The 16,103-nt window shown below is 36.7% G+C and overlaps 1 protein-coding gene across 1 annotated transcript in view; it reads right to left on the reverse strand.

Moving 5' to 3' along the window:
- DENND4A (DENN domain containing 4A) overlaps positions 1–16,103 on the reverse strand; it is a 165,188-nt gene that overhangs the window by 25,428 nt on the left and 123,657 nt on the right. The window contains 2 exon segments of the mRNA XM_020983081.2: positions 13,592–13,738; positions 14,559–14,678. Coding sequence (XP_020838740.1) covers positions 13,592–13,738; positions 14,559–14,678 — 267 coding nt within the window.

Here is a 16,103-nt window from a genome sequence, read left to right on the forward strand (position 1 = left end):
TGTGAGCTGTTTTTTGAGAGAAGCTAGTGATTCTACCAATCAAGTGTGGAAGCAGTACATCCCAAAGAGAAGAGACTACTTGTGCCAAGAAGAGAGGAGGCAGAATGAATACTATGTAATGCATCATTTAGCAGGTCAATGTCACAGACAAGGAGTACATGAAGGAGAATAATACAAAATAAGAATAGAATGAGAAGTCAGACATATAAAGGATGGCTTTAAATACCAGGCTAAAAATTTAATATTTTATCCTTGGGACAATAGGGAGCCACTTAAGATTTCTGAGCAGGGGCGACAAGGTCAGATCAGTTGCCAATTCTACTTTCTTCTCTTCATCCACATGGCTACTACCTTGGTTCAAGTCCCTATTACCTCTCACCTAGATTACTGCAAATCTCCTAATGGGCTCTCTGTCTCAAGTTTCTCACCATTCCAATATATCCTCCACTCTGCTGCCAAAGAAATTTTTAAAAGCATGTATCTGACCACGTGACTCCTCTACTCAATCGACTCCGGTGACTTCCTATTGCCTCTCGGGTAAAATATAATCTGTTTGGCTTTTAAATCCCGATACAGCCTGGCACAACCTATCTTTCCAACCCCATTGGACATTGCTCCTCCCATGCTCTGCAATACAAACTTAATTTCTCTCTGTTTCTAATTTACAACAGTCTATTTCTCATCTCCATGTCTTTGAACTGGCCATTCCCTCATGCCTCAAATTTAATCCCTCCTTGCCTTCATCTTAGAGTCCCTCTTTTCTTTTAAGATGCAGCTTAAGTACTATCTTCCACATGAAGCCTTTCCAGACCCTTCCTATTACTAGTGCCCTCTGTCCCAAACTACTCTGCATTTAACTAATTTGTGTGTATATTTTTTGTATCTGTGTATACATATATATGTATATATCTGTATATGTGCATGTATGTGTTTATTAACTTTATGTAGTATGTATTTTTAGATGAACTTGTTTCTCCCATTAGAACTTAAGTTCATTACAAGTAGAGACTGTTTAATTCTTTGTATCTGTATATCTAGTGCCTTGTACAGAGTGGGCACTAAGTAAATTTTACTTGTTGATTGATCTGAATTTCGGGGTTAGCTTGATAGCTGAGTGACAGATGGATTGCAGAGAAGAGACTGTAAACAGAAAGACCAATTAGATGGCTACTGCAACATTCCAAGTGAAAAGTGATAAAAACCGAAGGGAATGGATGTGAGAAATGTGAAGGTAAAATGGATAATATCTGCTAAATGACAGGCTATTTGGGGTGAGGAAAAGAGAAGAATCAAGGAACGGTTTAAGGTGCAACCCAGGGCGACTGTCAGGATGATGGTGACCCCAACAGAAAGAGGAAAGTTTGGAGGAGGGAGAGTTTGGGGGAAATTACAGTTGATTTTAGACATAATGACTTTCAGGTGCCTACAGAACACCTAAGTGGAGATGTCCAGCAAGCAGTTGGCAGTATGAGATCAGAGTTCAGAAAATATATTGTAGCGGGATAGATTTAGAATGTCTGCATAGACACTTCTCTTATTGAATCCATAGGAAATGATTAGATCATCAAGGCAAAGAAGGTAGAGATAGAAGAGATGAAGGCCGAGGTGACTACAAATACTATTGACAAAATACAATATACATTTCTGTTAAAAAAAATCACTAGAAAACATAGGAATAAATGAGCACTTCTTCAACATAGTAAGTAGCATCTAATACCAAGAGTCAGCATCATATAATAATGAGGATAAACAAGAGTCCTTTCCAATAAGATCAGGAGTCAAGTTAGTATGGCCACTGTCACCACTATTATTTGATCGAGTGCTAGAAATGTGAGCTATAGAGATAAGATATGAAAAAGAAATTGAGGGAATAAGAACAGTCAAAAAGAAATAATATTGTTGCTTTTTGCAGACAAAAAGAATACTTGAGAGCCTACCTACCAAGATACTCATAGAACTACATGAGTACAAATATAAAACAATTTTTAAAATAATAACGGCAGACATAAATAATCGGAGAAATATTAACTGCTCAAAGTTAATTAAACAAATTAAACAAAACTGTTTCATGAACGTGGACAGGAAATTAAACAAATTAAACAATTAAACAAAAATGCACATACTAAATTTGGCATTAGTATGGTGAGCCCCTGGGAACAGAGATAAGGGGCCCAGAAAGGGTGAATTGGCCCAGATCAGAAAACAGAACAAGTCAAAGTTCCTGTGTTGATCAGAGTGAGACCAGGTCAGCAAAAAGACCTTGAACTTCCAGTATGGGTGAGAAAAAAAAGTTTGGGATGGCCAAGGTACCTGCCAGAGAGAAATTGGACAATGGGGACAAAAGAAGGACTAAATCTTAGAGAAAGGTCATTCCCTATAGTTCAGTGAACACCAAGGACAACTTTAATTATGAGACATCTTGAAACTAACTTTTCCTTCATTTATTTTTATCTCACCTGCCTTTTCATTGTTCCTATCTTCCTTGTTGGGGGCATTATCATCCTTCCACTGACTAAAGTTCACAAAATGAGAGTTATTCTTAACTCTTCATTCTCCCTCACCTTTCCCCTCTTCATTCTCTTAATCAGTTGTCAAGACTTCTGAATTCTCCTTAAAATAATAAATAGCATATATCTAAAACCTTCAGCAAGCATTATATGTAATGGGGACAGACTAGAAGCATTTCCAATAAGATCGGGGGTGAAACAAGGATGTCCATTATCACCACTGTTATTCAATATTGTACTGGAAACGTTAGCTTTAGCAATAAGAGAAGAAAAAGAAATTGAAGGCATTAGAATTGGCAAAGAAGAAATAAAGCTATCACTCTTTGCAGATGACATGATGATATACTTAGAGAATCCTAGAGAATCAAGTAAAAAACTACTTGAAATAATAAACAACTTTAGCAGAGTTGCAGGCTATAAAATAAACCCACATAAATCATCAGCATTTCTATATATTACCAACAAAGCCCAACAGCAAGAGATAGAAAGAGAAATCCCATTTAAACTTACTGTAGACATTATAAAATATTTAGGAGTCTACCTCCTGAAACAAACCCAGGAACTCTATGAACACAATTACAAAACACTTTTCACACAAATAAAATCAGATCTAAATAATTGGAAAAACATCAGTTGCTCATGGGTAGGCCGAGCTAATATAATAAAAATGACAATCCTACCTAAGCTAATTTACTTATTCAGTGCCATACCAATCAAACTACCAAAAAATTATTTTATAGAGTTAGAAAAAATAATAACAAGATTCATTTGGAAAAACAAAAGGCCCAGAATATCAAAGGAACTAATGAAAAGAAATGCAGGGGAAGGTGGCCTAGCAATTCCAGATCTTAAATTGTATTATAAAGCAGCAGTCATCAAAACTGCTTGGTACTGGCTAAGAAATAGGGAGGTGGATCAGTGGAATAGGTTAAATATGCAAGACACAGTAGTCAATGACTATAGTAATCTATTATTTGATAAACCCAAAGACCCCAGCTTCTGGGATAAGAACCCACTCTTTGAAAAAAACTGCTGGGAAAACTGGAAAAGAGTATGGCAGAAACTAGGCATAGACCCAAATCTCACACCATATACCAAAATAAAGTCAAAATGGGTTCATGACTTAGATATAAAGGCTGATACCATAAGTAAACTGGGAGAACAAGGAATAGTTTACCTATCAGATCTATGGAGAACAGAAGAATTCATGACCAAACAGGAGATAGAGAACATTATGAAAAGCAAAATGGATAATTTTGATTACATTAAATTGAAAAGTTTTTGCACAAACAAAGCCAATGCAACTAAGATTAGAAGGAAGGTAGAAAATTGGGAAAGAATTTTTACAACCAGTCTTTCTGATAAAGGCCTCATTTCTAAAATATATAGAGAATTAAGACAACTTTATAAGAACACAAGCCATTCCCCAATTGATAAATGGTCAAAGGACATGAACAGGCAGTTCTCAGATGAAGAAATTAAAGCCATCTATAGTCATATGAAAAAATGCTCTAAATCATTATTGATTAGAGAAATGCAAATCAAAACAACTCTGAGGTACCACATCACACCTATCAGATTGGCCAACATGGCAAAACAGCAAAATGATAAACGTTGGAGAGGATGTGGGAAAATTGGAACGCTAATACATTGTTGGTGGAGTTGTGAAATGATCCAACCATTTTGGAGAACAATTTGGAGCTATGCCCAAAGGGCTACAAAAATGTGCATACCCTTTGATCCAGCAATAGCACTTCTAGGGCTATATCCCAAAGAGATCAAACAAATGGGAAAAGGACCCACATGTACAAAAATATTCAAAGCAGCTCTTTTTGTGGTGGCAAAGAATTGGAAATTGAGAGGATGCCCATCAATTGGGGAATGGCTGAGCAAGTTGTGGTATATGAATGTAATGGAATACTATTGTTCTATAAGAAATGATGAACAGGCTGACTTCAGAAAAACCTGGGAAGACTTATATGGTCTGATGCTGAGTGAAGTGAGCAGAACCAAGAGGACTTTGTATACAATAGCAGCCATGTTATGCAATGACTAAGAATGTTGAACTGAACCCTTCTCAGCATTACGAGGATCTAAGACATCTCCAGAGGCCTCGGGATGGAAAATGCTGTCCACATCCAAAGAAAGAACTATGGAGGTCGAATCGCTCTCACTTAATTTTACCTTAAGTTGAATTTTGTTTCATCTTTCTGATGGTTCCTCCTATTGGTTTTAATTTTTACTTACAACTTCACTAATGTGAAAATATGTTTAATGGGTATGTAAATGTAAAGCCTATGTCAGATTGTGTGCTGTCTTGGGGAGGGTGGCGGGGGGAGAAAAAGGGAGAAAAAAATTTTCAACTCAAAAGCATATGGAAAAAAAATAAATAAAAAATAAATAAAATTAAAATTAGAATAGAAAAAAAAAGACTTCTGAATTCTATTTCCAACAACATCTCTTGCATGAATCTCTTTCTACTTATTTAGCCAACTCCCCCCGGTTCAGGATTTCACCTATCTCCTTGAATACTGAAATAGCCTTCAAATTTGGTATCTTTGCCTTAAGTCTCTCTTCTTTCCAACCTACTTTCCATATAGATGCCACATTGATATTCTTAAAAGACAGGTCTGAACGTACTAGTTCTCTGTTCAACAAACTCTAGGGCAGGGATTATTAACATTTTTTGTATCATAGACCCCTTTCTGGCAGTCTGATAAAACCTCTCAGAATAGACAGGTTTGTTTTTTTTAATATTCATAATCCCAGGAAATGCTAAATTTCAGTTAGAGGTTAGTAAAAATAAAAATGTGATTTTTTTTTCCCTATCCATGTTCATGAAACAACTGAAATCTATCCATGTACTCCTTGAGGGTACATGGACCTCAGATTAAGAACCCCTTCTCCAGAGGCATCTAACTTCTTGGAAAAAGTACAAACTCTTCTGTTTGGCATTTTAAAAAACAGATTTGCATTGCTATCTTTTGCTTTTATTTCATGGTTTCCTGTCCACTCCTCAAGAGCCATCTTTATAATAAAGAATAAAAGAGAAAGAGAAAAAAATTCTGGAAAACCAATCAACATATTGAAAAAGTCTGACATTGTATGTAATGTTCCATACCCATAGACCTCCATCTCTGCAGTGGGATGGGGGTGACACCTTCTCATGAAGCTTCTTGGGGCTAAGCTTGGTGACTATAACTGCAACATCCAATTCTGTTTTGGTATTTTTGTATTTCCATTTATACTGTTGTAATTAGTGCACATGTTGTTTTTTTGGCTTTGTTTATTTCACTTTGCATCAGCCCATAAGTCTACTTTCCCTGTATTGGTCACGATTATTTTTTCTTACAAGAACATTCCAGTGCATTCATGTGCTGCACTTTGTTCAGTCATTCCTTAATTGATGGTCAACTACTTGATTTCCACTTCTTTGTTACCACCCAAACTACTGCTTTATTTTGGTGTCTATAGTATCTAGTACCCAGCACAGTGCCTGGTACATAGTAGGTACTTAATAAATACTTGATGAATGAATTGTTATTAACAGTGAAAACTCCTAGAAAAGAAAAACCTCAAAAAGACTATGCTTTTGTTTCAGGGACAAGAGGGTGGTTAGGGAAGGAATCTGTGTTCCACTTCCATAGCGGGCCCAGGAAAGAGGGAGCCTTCAGTCTGAAGTAATGACTGGAGGTGATAAAAGTGAATAAGATGTATGAAACCTTATATTTGTATAGTTATGATACAGATCAATCCTTGTCTGGCTTACTCTGAGATACATTTTCTCAGGTTTTATTCTAGTGGAAGACCTTTGTCTTTGTCCCCACAGGAGGAACAGGAAGGGGTGGTATTTTGTTACCTGTGTATTCTTCCCTTACTTTCTTCCCTCTCCTATCCCTTCTCACCCCTCTCTTCATCCCCCCAGCTCTCATTTGGTGCACCTGCTGGAGCTTCTGCCTCAGGCTGTGGGAACTACAGGCAACCTGAAGCCAGGAGATCCCCTTGCTCAGCTACAGTGCTCCCAGTCATTCTCTTCACGTGCTTATTACTTTAGATGAGGTGGGTTTGCAAAGGCATGGAGCTTCTATGAAATGAATGGACTCCAAAGCCTTATTGCTGGTGCCTCAATTCTGTAGGACACAGAAGGGACAGGGACACTAGAGAAGGGTCAGGAATAGTATAAAGAGCTCAGGGTACTACTGTCCATTGGCTTTAAGCATCTGCTACTGCCAAATGGTGTATATAAATATGGATTTACTAGTGTGCGAGCTATAGTTGCCTATGTTAAAACTGGGGGCACCATATGTGAGGCAATTCCCCATTGACAGGGAAAACTAGGTAAGAATTGCCCCAATCTTACTTATTCAATTTTTACAACAGTTAAGACTTGAGTATAAAAAAAAGAAACTGAGAAGCCAATGTTGGAATATTCTTCTTTCTTTTATGAAATTCCAGGAAATTCTTATTTCTCAATAGATTACAAGCATCATCAAAGACTTAGAGGTAATCACTCCATACTTTAGACACAAACAACAGTGCTTCACAATTAAGAAAACATGCAAGAATAAGGAACTAAAGAGCTTTCAGCCAGCATGGTGCTATGAACTGAAAATAAATGAGGTCAGTTACTAGGCAAAAATGTACAAGGCTGAAAAAATGAGCTTGCTACCTGGTCAGTTTTTACTGAAAACCAATGTGCTGATGAACAAACAAAACAAATTAAGAGAATAAAAATCACATGTATGACTCTACCCAACAACGTGTGGCATGCAACCCGAAAGACTTAGGAATTCTTATCGACTCAATGACCAACAATTCCAGAAGACTCATGATGAAACAGGCTACCCACCCACCTCCACACACAGAGGTGATGGACTCGAGTACAGATTGCGGTTTATGTTTTGTTGTTGTTGTTTTGGACATAGCTAATGTGGGAATTTTGTTTGCCTGGCTAAACATATTTGAAATAGGTTTTATTTTTCTTGCTTTCATAATGTGTGATGGGAGGGGAAGGTAGAAGGAAGAGAAATCAGATCTGAAAAGAAAACTGAATAAAAGAGAAAAAATCTGAAAAATGAACACAAAAAGGGAAGTTTTTCCTTACCTGGGTGCTTTTATCTAAACAAACATCTAAAATCTGAAGAAAAAATAAGACAAGAAACAAGGGTAAAAAGAGATAGCCCTTTTAAAGGAAGAGGTCATGTCCAGCTTCAAATATGACTGTTTGACTTGGACTTGCTACAGATGATACAATCAGGACCTTGATCGGAATACAAGGTACATCTGCAAGGGTATTCTTTATTTGAAAAAAACATGACAACTAGAAAGAGGGCAGTGAATATGGAGTAGATTTATATATTCACGTAAAAAAATCCAGGAACAAGCTGGGAGGAAGTATGGTGAAGAACAACTGAAGCAGAAACTAAAGCAACATTGTTGTTAGAATATGCCACTGAGCACCTAGACAGAATGAAGAACTAGATGAGGAGTTGGGGAAACTGTTCACTTCCCAAATCTCTCTCTCACTTTGAAATTCCTTGTCTTTTATCATAGTATTGATAACACAGTCCTTAGTGCCCTAGTATTTGCTTTTTGCCAAAGACTGCATAATCTTTAGCAAAGCTATCTAGGTTCTGACAGGGTCATTTGTCTTTGTGAATCACTGGAAGTGGCTATTGTCATCATTTTTGGACAATTCATGGAGGCTGTCACTAATGATGAGGGGAATCAGGAAAAATTTCTCACAGCAGATTGCAATCTGAGCTGAACCTAGGAGGAAACTAAAGATTTTAAAGAGGGAGAAAAAATTAGGTAAGAGTGAAAAGACAACAAGGCAGAATATGGAGAGCTGAGTTTAGGGAACAGTATTAGACAAGAGCCTGGAACACAATATATAAAAGGGAGTAAGATGAAATAAGTCTGGAGCACAGATTCTTAAGATCTGGCCCACTTGCATTAGCAATACAAATGCTTAGATTCCTTAAGAGTCTGGCCAATATGGTGGATTCTTTAAATCTCATCCACCCCCGATTGATGTTCTAATAAACCTTGTCTTTGGCTAAAAGAAGGCTTGGGTCGAGTTCATTGGGACAGGACCTGTGTGTTGTGATTTTGGGGTCCCAGCACCCCTAAACCTCAACATTTTGGTGGTCCATATGGGGAAGCTGCCTAACCCTAAACTCTTCTCCAGCCAAGACTGGAAGGTATGTAAGTCTCCTCCCTCTTTCTTGCCCTGCAGTTGGGGTTGCTCTCCAAACAGGAGAGGCTTGGAGGTGATTTTTGGGCAGATAGTTACAAGGCTATCTCCTACTCGGCCTGATGCTCTCGAGGCTCTTGGTCCACTGGTTTGGTTTGAGGCTATGGACCTGGGTACACTTTCTGCAGCATACAGGAGAAGGATGGACACCTTATCCAGAAGTGTATGCCCAATTCTGTCAATTCTCTCGGCGCTAGGGAATTGGGAAAACTGCAGGTGCTTTTTGGTTCCCTGAGGCTTACTTGTTCCCTTCCCTCTATATCCCTGGATCCTCCTTCAAGGAGGCTACAGCGAAAAATTAGAACAGTTAAAAATACCTTAGCAGAATCTGAAAGTTTTGTGATCGATCATTAAGGAGTTTTGAAACACCTCCTTACAACTCTGGTCATTCACTTCTCCCACTCCCTTCTCTTGAATCAAGATGGTATCTTTGTTAACCCCTCTCATAGGAGAAGAGAGTTTCCCCCTCCCTCCCCTCCCCTTCAAATTTGCCCTCTCCAACCTGGCAAAAGGAAGGAAGGGGGAGGGGCAGCAGCTATAGCATGAGCCCCACTGGCAATGGCCTTGGGCCCTGGGGCAATCTTTGCCTGGAAGCATCACCCAGGTTCAGCACATCCTGCTAAGCCCCTCACCCCCACTTCAATCCCCAGCAACCCTGGGGAGAGAGAGAAGGGGGATGGGTCAAGGTAAAGAAGCTAGCCAGCCTCCGAATTTGGGTAAGCCCGCTGTTTTAAAGTTGTAGTCTTAACTGTTAATGAAGAGATGTTGATTCTCTGTGTAACATAATTTGGAAATGCATTTAACAAAACTGAAGTCACCTGATTGGTAATGGATTTGTTTTAAGTTTCAAACTGAAAAACTTTTTATATCAGTTATGTCAAGCAACTTTTCATAATTTGGTTTCAGCTAAAACAATTTGGCTATTGTTGGTTATCATTTTAATGTGTAAACTTGCCAAAAAGCTTGTTTGGGTTATGGTTTGCTGAGAATTTGCAAGTATATGGAAATAATCTCTAACAACTGGCTTTTTACACCAGGACAAATTTAAATTTGAGATGTAAATCCAGGAAAAGTTTTTCCTAAGCTGTGATTAGTGAAACGTGCTGTTTGAGGTAAAAGTTCATAGGACCCTAAATGATTTTATTCTGAGTTGTCTCTAGTGAAACTTGCTGTTTGAGGTAAAAGTTCATAGGACCCTAAATGATTTCATTCTGAGTTGTCTCATGGATCATAATAATCCATCAATAATCAATAATCCACCAGCTGAGAGAAATGTCACAAGCTACTCAGAATGTGATACTGGTGGGAAGTTAGCATTGGGAAAAGCTGAGAGGACAATTTTAGCCTCAGTCTAAGACGGGATCCTCCTGGCTCAGTTTCCCCATTATGTTCCTTTGAAAAGGAATGCTACCTACCTGGCTATTCCTGAGTGTGGCTATGAGGTGGATTTGATACTGCACAGTTGGAAAATTGTGAATTATCTGAATTCAAGCAGAGTTAAGGATGTTTTATCCTGAAATATCTGGGCCCCAAATCTTGTCCCTACTTTATCCTCTTATAACAAATTTCTATAGTCAGAGCAAACAGCAAAAAAATATAAGCACAATGCAAGTGTTTGAGATCTTGCTGTTTTGACCTGAATGTGTAGTCATTCAATTCCCCTAAACAACTGAAATTAAGTCAGAAACATCTTCAGTTTGGTTTGGGGAGGAAAATTTCAGTGATAATTGAAGTGAAAGTCAGTCTCCTGGCAAATTCATTTGTGTAACTATTGGACCTGGAGGGGAAAACCTCTACCAGCAAAAGTGTTACTTAAACTTTTGAAAAAGTAACAAGATCAGATAACCCTGCAGGTCAAATGTAAATGATTTTAATGGGGCTCTTACACTTTTACTTCTCCCTACAGTTGGGCCCTGCAGTCTTTTCTGTCAGATTTGTGTCTTCCAGACTACAGGCCATTCACCTACAGCTGGTAGCAAATGATGGGTACTGTCCCCGCCAATGTCCCCCCATCATCCCCTGGATACAGCCTGTGCTCTGTTCCAGTCAACCTTCTCTTTGGGACCCCCCTTGAGGAAGGGCCAGCTCTATGCTCCTTGTTGGCAGGCAGCAGTTTCAGAAGCCAAGATCTTTGCCCCTTACCCCAAAAGAATTTGGGTCCCATTTGTTTAAGGGGGGGAATGATAGGGATGGGATCTGAACCCCTAAAAGGAAAAGACCATGTCTTTGGAATCTGGACCCAAAAAAAGAAAAGCCCTGGACTTTCCCACATGGCCAAATCTCTGGCGTTTGCATGAGGCTATAATCCATTCAATTGGCCTTTCTTTGTGGCTATGTCCAATCTTCCAGTTCTGTTATATTACCTCCCAATTGCCCCTGGCCACTCCCATCCAGATCCTCCTTAGATCCCTCCTCCAGTCACCCTAGACTACTTGACCACTCCTAGATCCCTCCGCCAGTCTTTCTGTATATGAGGTCCATCTTGTCTCCATTAAGGGGCTCAGATTCTTAAGATCTGGCCCGCTTGCATTAGTGATACAAATGCTTAGATTCCTTAAGAGTCTGGCCAATATGGCGGATTCTTTAAATCTCATCCACCCTGACCAATGTTCTAATAAACCTTGTCTTTGGCTGGGGAAAAAAAAAGAGAGAAATAAGTCTGGAAATCAGATTACGAAAGGGCTTTGAATGTAAAGAATTTAAATTTTCTCCTAGAGATAAGGAGGAAAAACTGGAAATTTTTGAGCTGGAAAATAATGCAATCAGATCTATGTTTCTGACAGCTTTTTGGAGGATGGACTGGAAAGGGGAGACATTAGAAGCAAGGAGACCCATTAGGAGGGTATTTCAATAATCTGGGCAAGAGGTGACCTGGTCATGTCAGTAGAGTGAAGGGGATGAATACAAGGGATGTTATGGAAGTAAAAATCAACAAAATTTGGTAACTAATTGAATTTGGGGCAATGAAATGAAGGAAAGAATTAAAGATGACTCAGGTTGTAAACTAGGGTGATTACAGGGATAATGGTACCTTCAATAGAAACAGAGAAATTTAGGGGAGGGGAGATATAATGGTTAGAAAGGACCTGATGACTTATCAATGAAGTAATTTCATGAAGCCAATGCAAAACTTTAATAATGTTAAATAACATAATATTTTCCTAACAAGGATTCTAAGAGAAATAACCATATATGCTACCTGATAGCAGAAGATTTATAATAGTTTTTCAGAAAAGGTTATGCCATAAAATTGTGCTAGTATTTACACAAAGGAACTTCACCTAAGATAGTTCCAAGATATGTATATTCTTGTTTATAAATAGAAGAAAAACTGAGCTGATTCAAGAAATAAAAATGTATAGTCACATTATTCCATCAAAAAAAAAACCCAATCCTGTGTCCATTAAACCTGTAGATCCTGTAGAAGGATCATAGGATCATAAATTTAGGGCTCCATGAGACCACAAAGATCAAGTTCAACTCTCTCCTTTTATTGATAAGGACATGGAAGTAAAGAGAGGTTAAGTGATTTGCTCAAAATCACACAGCCAGCACCAAAGAATGGAACTGAATTTAGGTTTTCCTGACTCCAAGATCAGCCCTCTATTGACCATGTCATGCTGACTCTCTAGAAACCTGAGGCTGGGAGTCAGCAGACTCAGGTTCTATAATCTACCTCTCCCAGGAATAGTGTCACCTTGAGCAAGTCACTAAACTCCTTAACTCAAGTTCCTTATTTATAAAAGGGTATAATGCAGGCTTCTTCTTATTACATTATGGTATTGCTGTGAGTCTTGGGAAGATTCAAGGATCCTTAATCCACTGATGTTGATACACACTAAACTAACCCCAATTACAAGCACCCTGACATAGTAGGCAATTTTTCAGAGTTGGCCTGGCCAAATAATTCAGTACCTTGTAGCCAACCTGCTGATGATAAGTCTCTCTGAACTTGTCTAGGTTGATCTTTGGAAGGCAAATATAAGATAGATATATATACATACATATATATATATATATATATATATATATATATATATATATATATATATATATATATATATATATATACACACACACACACACACACACACACACATACACACACACACACAGATATGTATGTATATATATGTGTGTGTGTATATTATATATATACACACACACATATATATAAGCTGGGACTATACTTGAAGGTTTTCTATTATGGTGAAATTTTTAAGTATAAAATGAGATCTTAATGTATAAAAGCATTTTAAAATGTAGGTCTCATTACAATATGTCAACTATAAGAGTGTTATTGCCACTGGGTGGGTAGACAGAATTCAGCTACAAAATTGAGGACTTGCATTTTTCTAACTGATGAAATTATGCAACTATGCTTAAATTTTTAATAAAAAAGCCAGCTTACTATCCTTTAGAGTTTCCAATGGTCTATATGAAAAGTAGCAGTAATGCCAACCTGGGGTGGAGTTAGGGTATATGACAAGTTAGAAAAGAATAGTTCAAACAAGAGTTGGTTTGTAATAAAGTTCAGAGCACAAGTTGCTTGGCCATAATGTCAAACATCACAAACAGACACCAATGACATCAACATCATCGACGACATCATCATCATCATCATCATCACTAGCATTTATATAGCACTTCCTGTGTACCAAGCATTGTGCTAAACGTTTTATAAATACTATTTAATTTATTCATTTAATAAAAAAAGACCATAAAATTAAACCTAATTTTTAATACTGACATTTTTGGTTAATATGATACATTATAGATATAAATTTGGTGTATCATGCAAGGAACAAAAATGTAATATATAGATTACCTGTGCTTCCTCCCGATACTTCATCTGCATGGCTAATCATACCACTGGGGCGAACTATACTAGATGTAGGATTTAGACTGCCCATATTTTGATAATTGAGCTTAGGAAGACAATCAGCACTTCCTTTTGCACTCTCACTCTCAGACACTGCAAAGAGAAAAAGAAAATTTCAGCATTAAAAACAGGAAAGAAAAAAGATACCTGAGGAAGTATAAAGGTTTTTTCCTATTTTTTTTAAACTGCTAAATATAAAGATTTAAGAAAACACTTAACTGTTTCTCCATTTATAGACCTGGAATTATTCCACTTTCTCCAGACTTTCAGGAGAAAAGTATGGGTTAATTTATATCATTATATATAATTTACATATGAAGTACAAGGCATTAAAAAGCTGTGTAGAGTCTGGGACACTTAAAAGGATACAAGGAAAAATTTGTTAACCAATACCTTATGTTACATGGTATGCTTTTAAAAAATTTCCCCCCTCTGTGTGTGCAGCATTGTCTTTTTCTTTCACTATGGGCCAAAGTCCACTTTAAAACATTCTGTAACAAAAAAGTTTTCAATACCCAGTTGAAGGCCTGGTTATTTCAAGAAATATTCAGTACTATATAATGATACTACATCAAGAGAATTTGGGTCTCTTAGCATACAATGTAATAGTATGTGACCTGGAAAGACTTTTAAAAGGTCACTAACTGCATATATTCATGTGGTAAAATAGTTATCACTTTTATGTTGAATCCAATTTTCCTTATTATGAGGATGCATAATATGCAAATATCTTGACTAGTCAGGGATCTGGGCAGGGATAAGAATAGAATAAGCATATTTTACACCAGAGGGTCTCTTATCTGTTTCAATGAATATAAAGTTAGCAGAAGGCACAATATACTTTGAATACCTGAGAATTGGCTCAACTACATAAATAGTAGGTAATTTTACATGTTGGTACTTAAATACCTACAGGAACTACAATCACTCTCTTTCTTGTCCTCTTTTTCTTCCTGTAAATCTTGGGTAGATGTGTCACCTCTTCTAACTTCGTCTTTGGATAATGAATTATATCCAAGATCTGACTGACCCCCTGGAGAGACAGAAAATATTTTAAAAGTTAAGAACAATAATTATGTCATATTTTATGAAATCCTTCATAGTGACAAGTGAAATTATCTATTTTAAAAAGTAATTAATTGTGAAATTTAAACAAAAAAAGCAATTAAACTTACATTTATAATAAAAAAGCCCATATAGAACTATCTATAATTTATCAGTTATTATCTCTTGGGGTATGCCTTTCATTGTCTTTGCTTGTACATTGATCCCCATATTTTCATATATACACATTCACACCCACATTACGCGGTCATATAGTGCTTAGATTGACTTGCATACAAATTTCTGGATACATTTCAAATAAAATCACTGTACTGCCAAGTCCTTTCTTATTCCCACTAACGAGAGGGATTTGAGTGCTTGTCCTTCTTTCATCAGCCCTACCCTTAGTAGCATGAAGCCCAACAGGGCAAAGAAAAGTCTGCAGATAATACAAAGTAGAAAACCCACTTAAAGACAACTAAAATTTGACTGAATATACTAGCATAAATATACAAGGTTTTTGGATTGGTTTTATGTAACTGATGAGCTCATTAAGATTTCAGCTAAAAGAAACCCACACAAACTCATATATTTAAAAAATATATATAATTATATTGGGATAAGGAAGAAAATGCTCAAGTAATACATCGAAATTAAATGCTAAAACATTATCCTATAATTTAATTTTTTATCATCTTAGGTGATTTATTTTCTCATGCTGGTTGTATTTGTTCTAATACAACTTATACTTTTCTAATGAAAATATTACTCTAATTCATAAAGAAATAGCTCTTAAAATTTAGAAAAATAATTTTAACAGACTCCTCTTTTTTGAATATGCTTTTAATTACACTTTTTTAAAAAAATTGCATAACTCAGGTTGTACAAGCTCTCACTGAATTATTCAAGAAATAAAAGTTGCCATGAAAGAGCTAAAAACATAGTTCCTCCTAAAAATGAACATCAAAAGAAACAAACCAAACAAATATTCTCTGTTGCAAGAAAAGCAACTTTTAAGTTTTGTTTTTAATAAATTTTGGATCTTTCAATTCATACTTCCTGTCTGTTATACTGTTTCTAAATGTTATATCTAATTTAAAAAATGTAATATTTAAAGGACAAGTTGATACACTAACTCATTTACTACATGTATCCTAGCAGTCAACACTACTTAGAGAATATCTGTGCATTAATTTCTTATATTACAGCGAAATTAATGTAGTTCTTCAGTGCTAAGATGCTATAAGTTTTTCTAGGGATTAAGAATTTTTATAGAATGTGCTCAAAGGAGATTATATGCTCAAGGGATCTATGTGCTTCTGGAACTAATTATATTTTAATATATTAAAAATGTTTAAATAAGCTGCTTTAGTAGCTCTCCAACCTTTTATTCTATTAAAAATAAGGAATGAAA

The sequence above is a fragment of the Phascolarctos cinereus genome, unplaced genomic scaffold, assembly GCF_003287225.1.
Source record: "Phascolarctos cinereus isolate Bilbo 61053 unplaced genomic scaffold, phaCin_HiC Scaffold_3;HRSCAF=262, whole genome shotgun sequence".
Taxonomy (NCBI): domain Eukaryota; kingdom Metazoa; phylum Chordata; class Mammalia; order Diprotodontia; family Phascolarctidae; genus Phascolarctos; species Phascolarctos cinereus.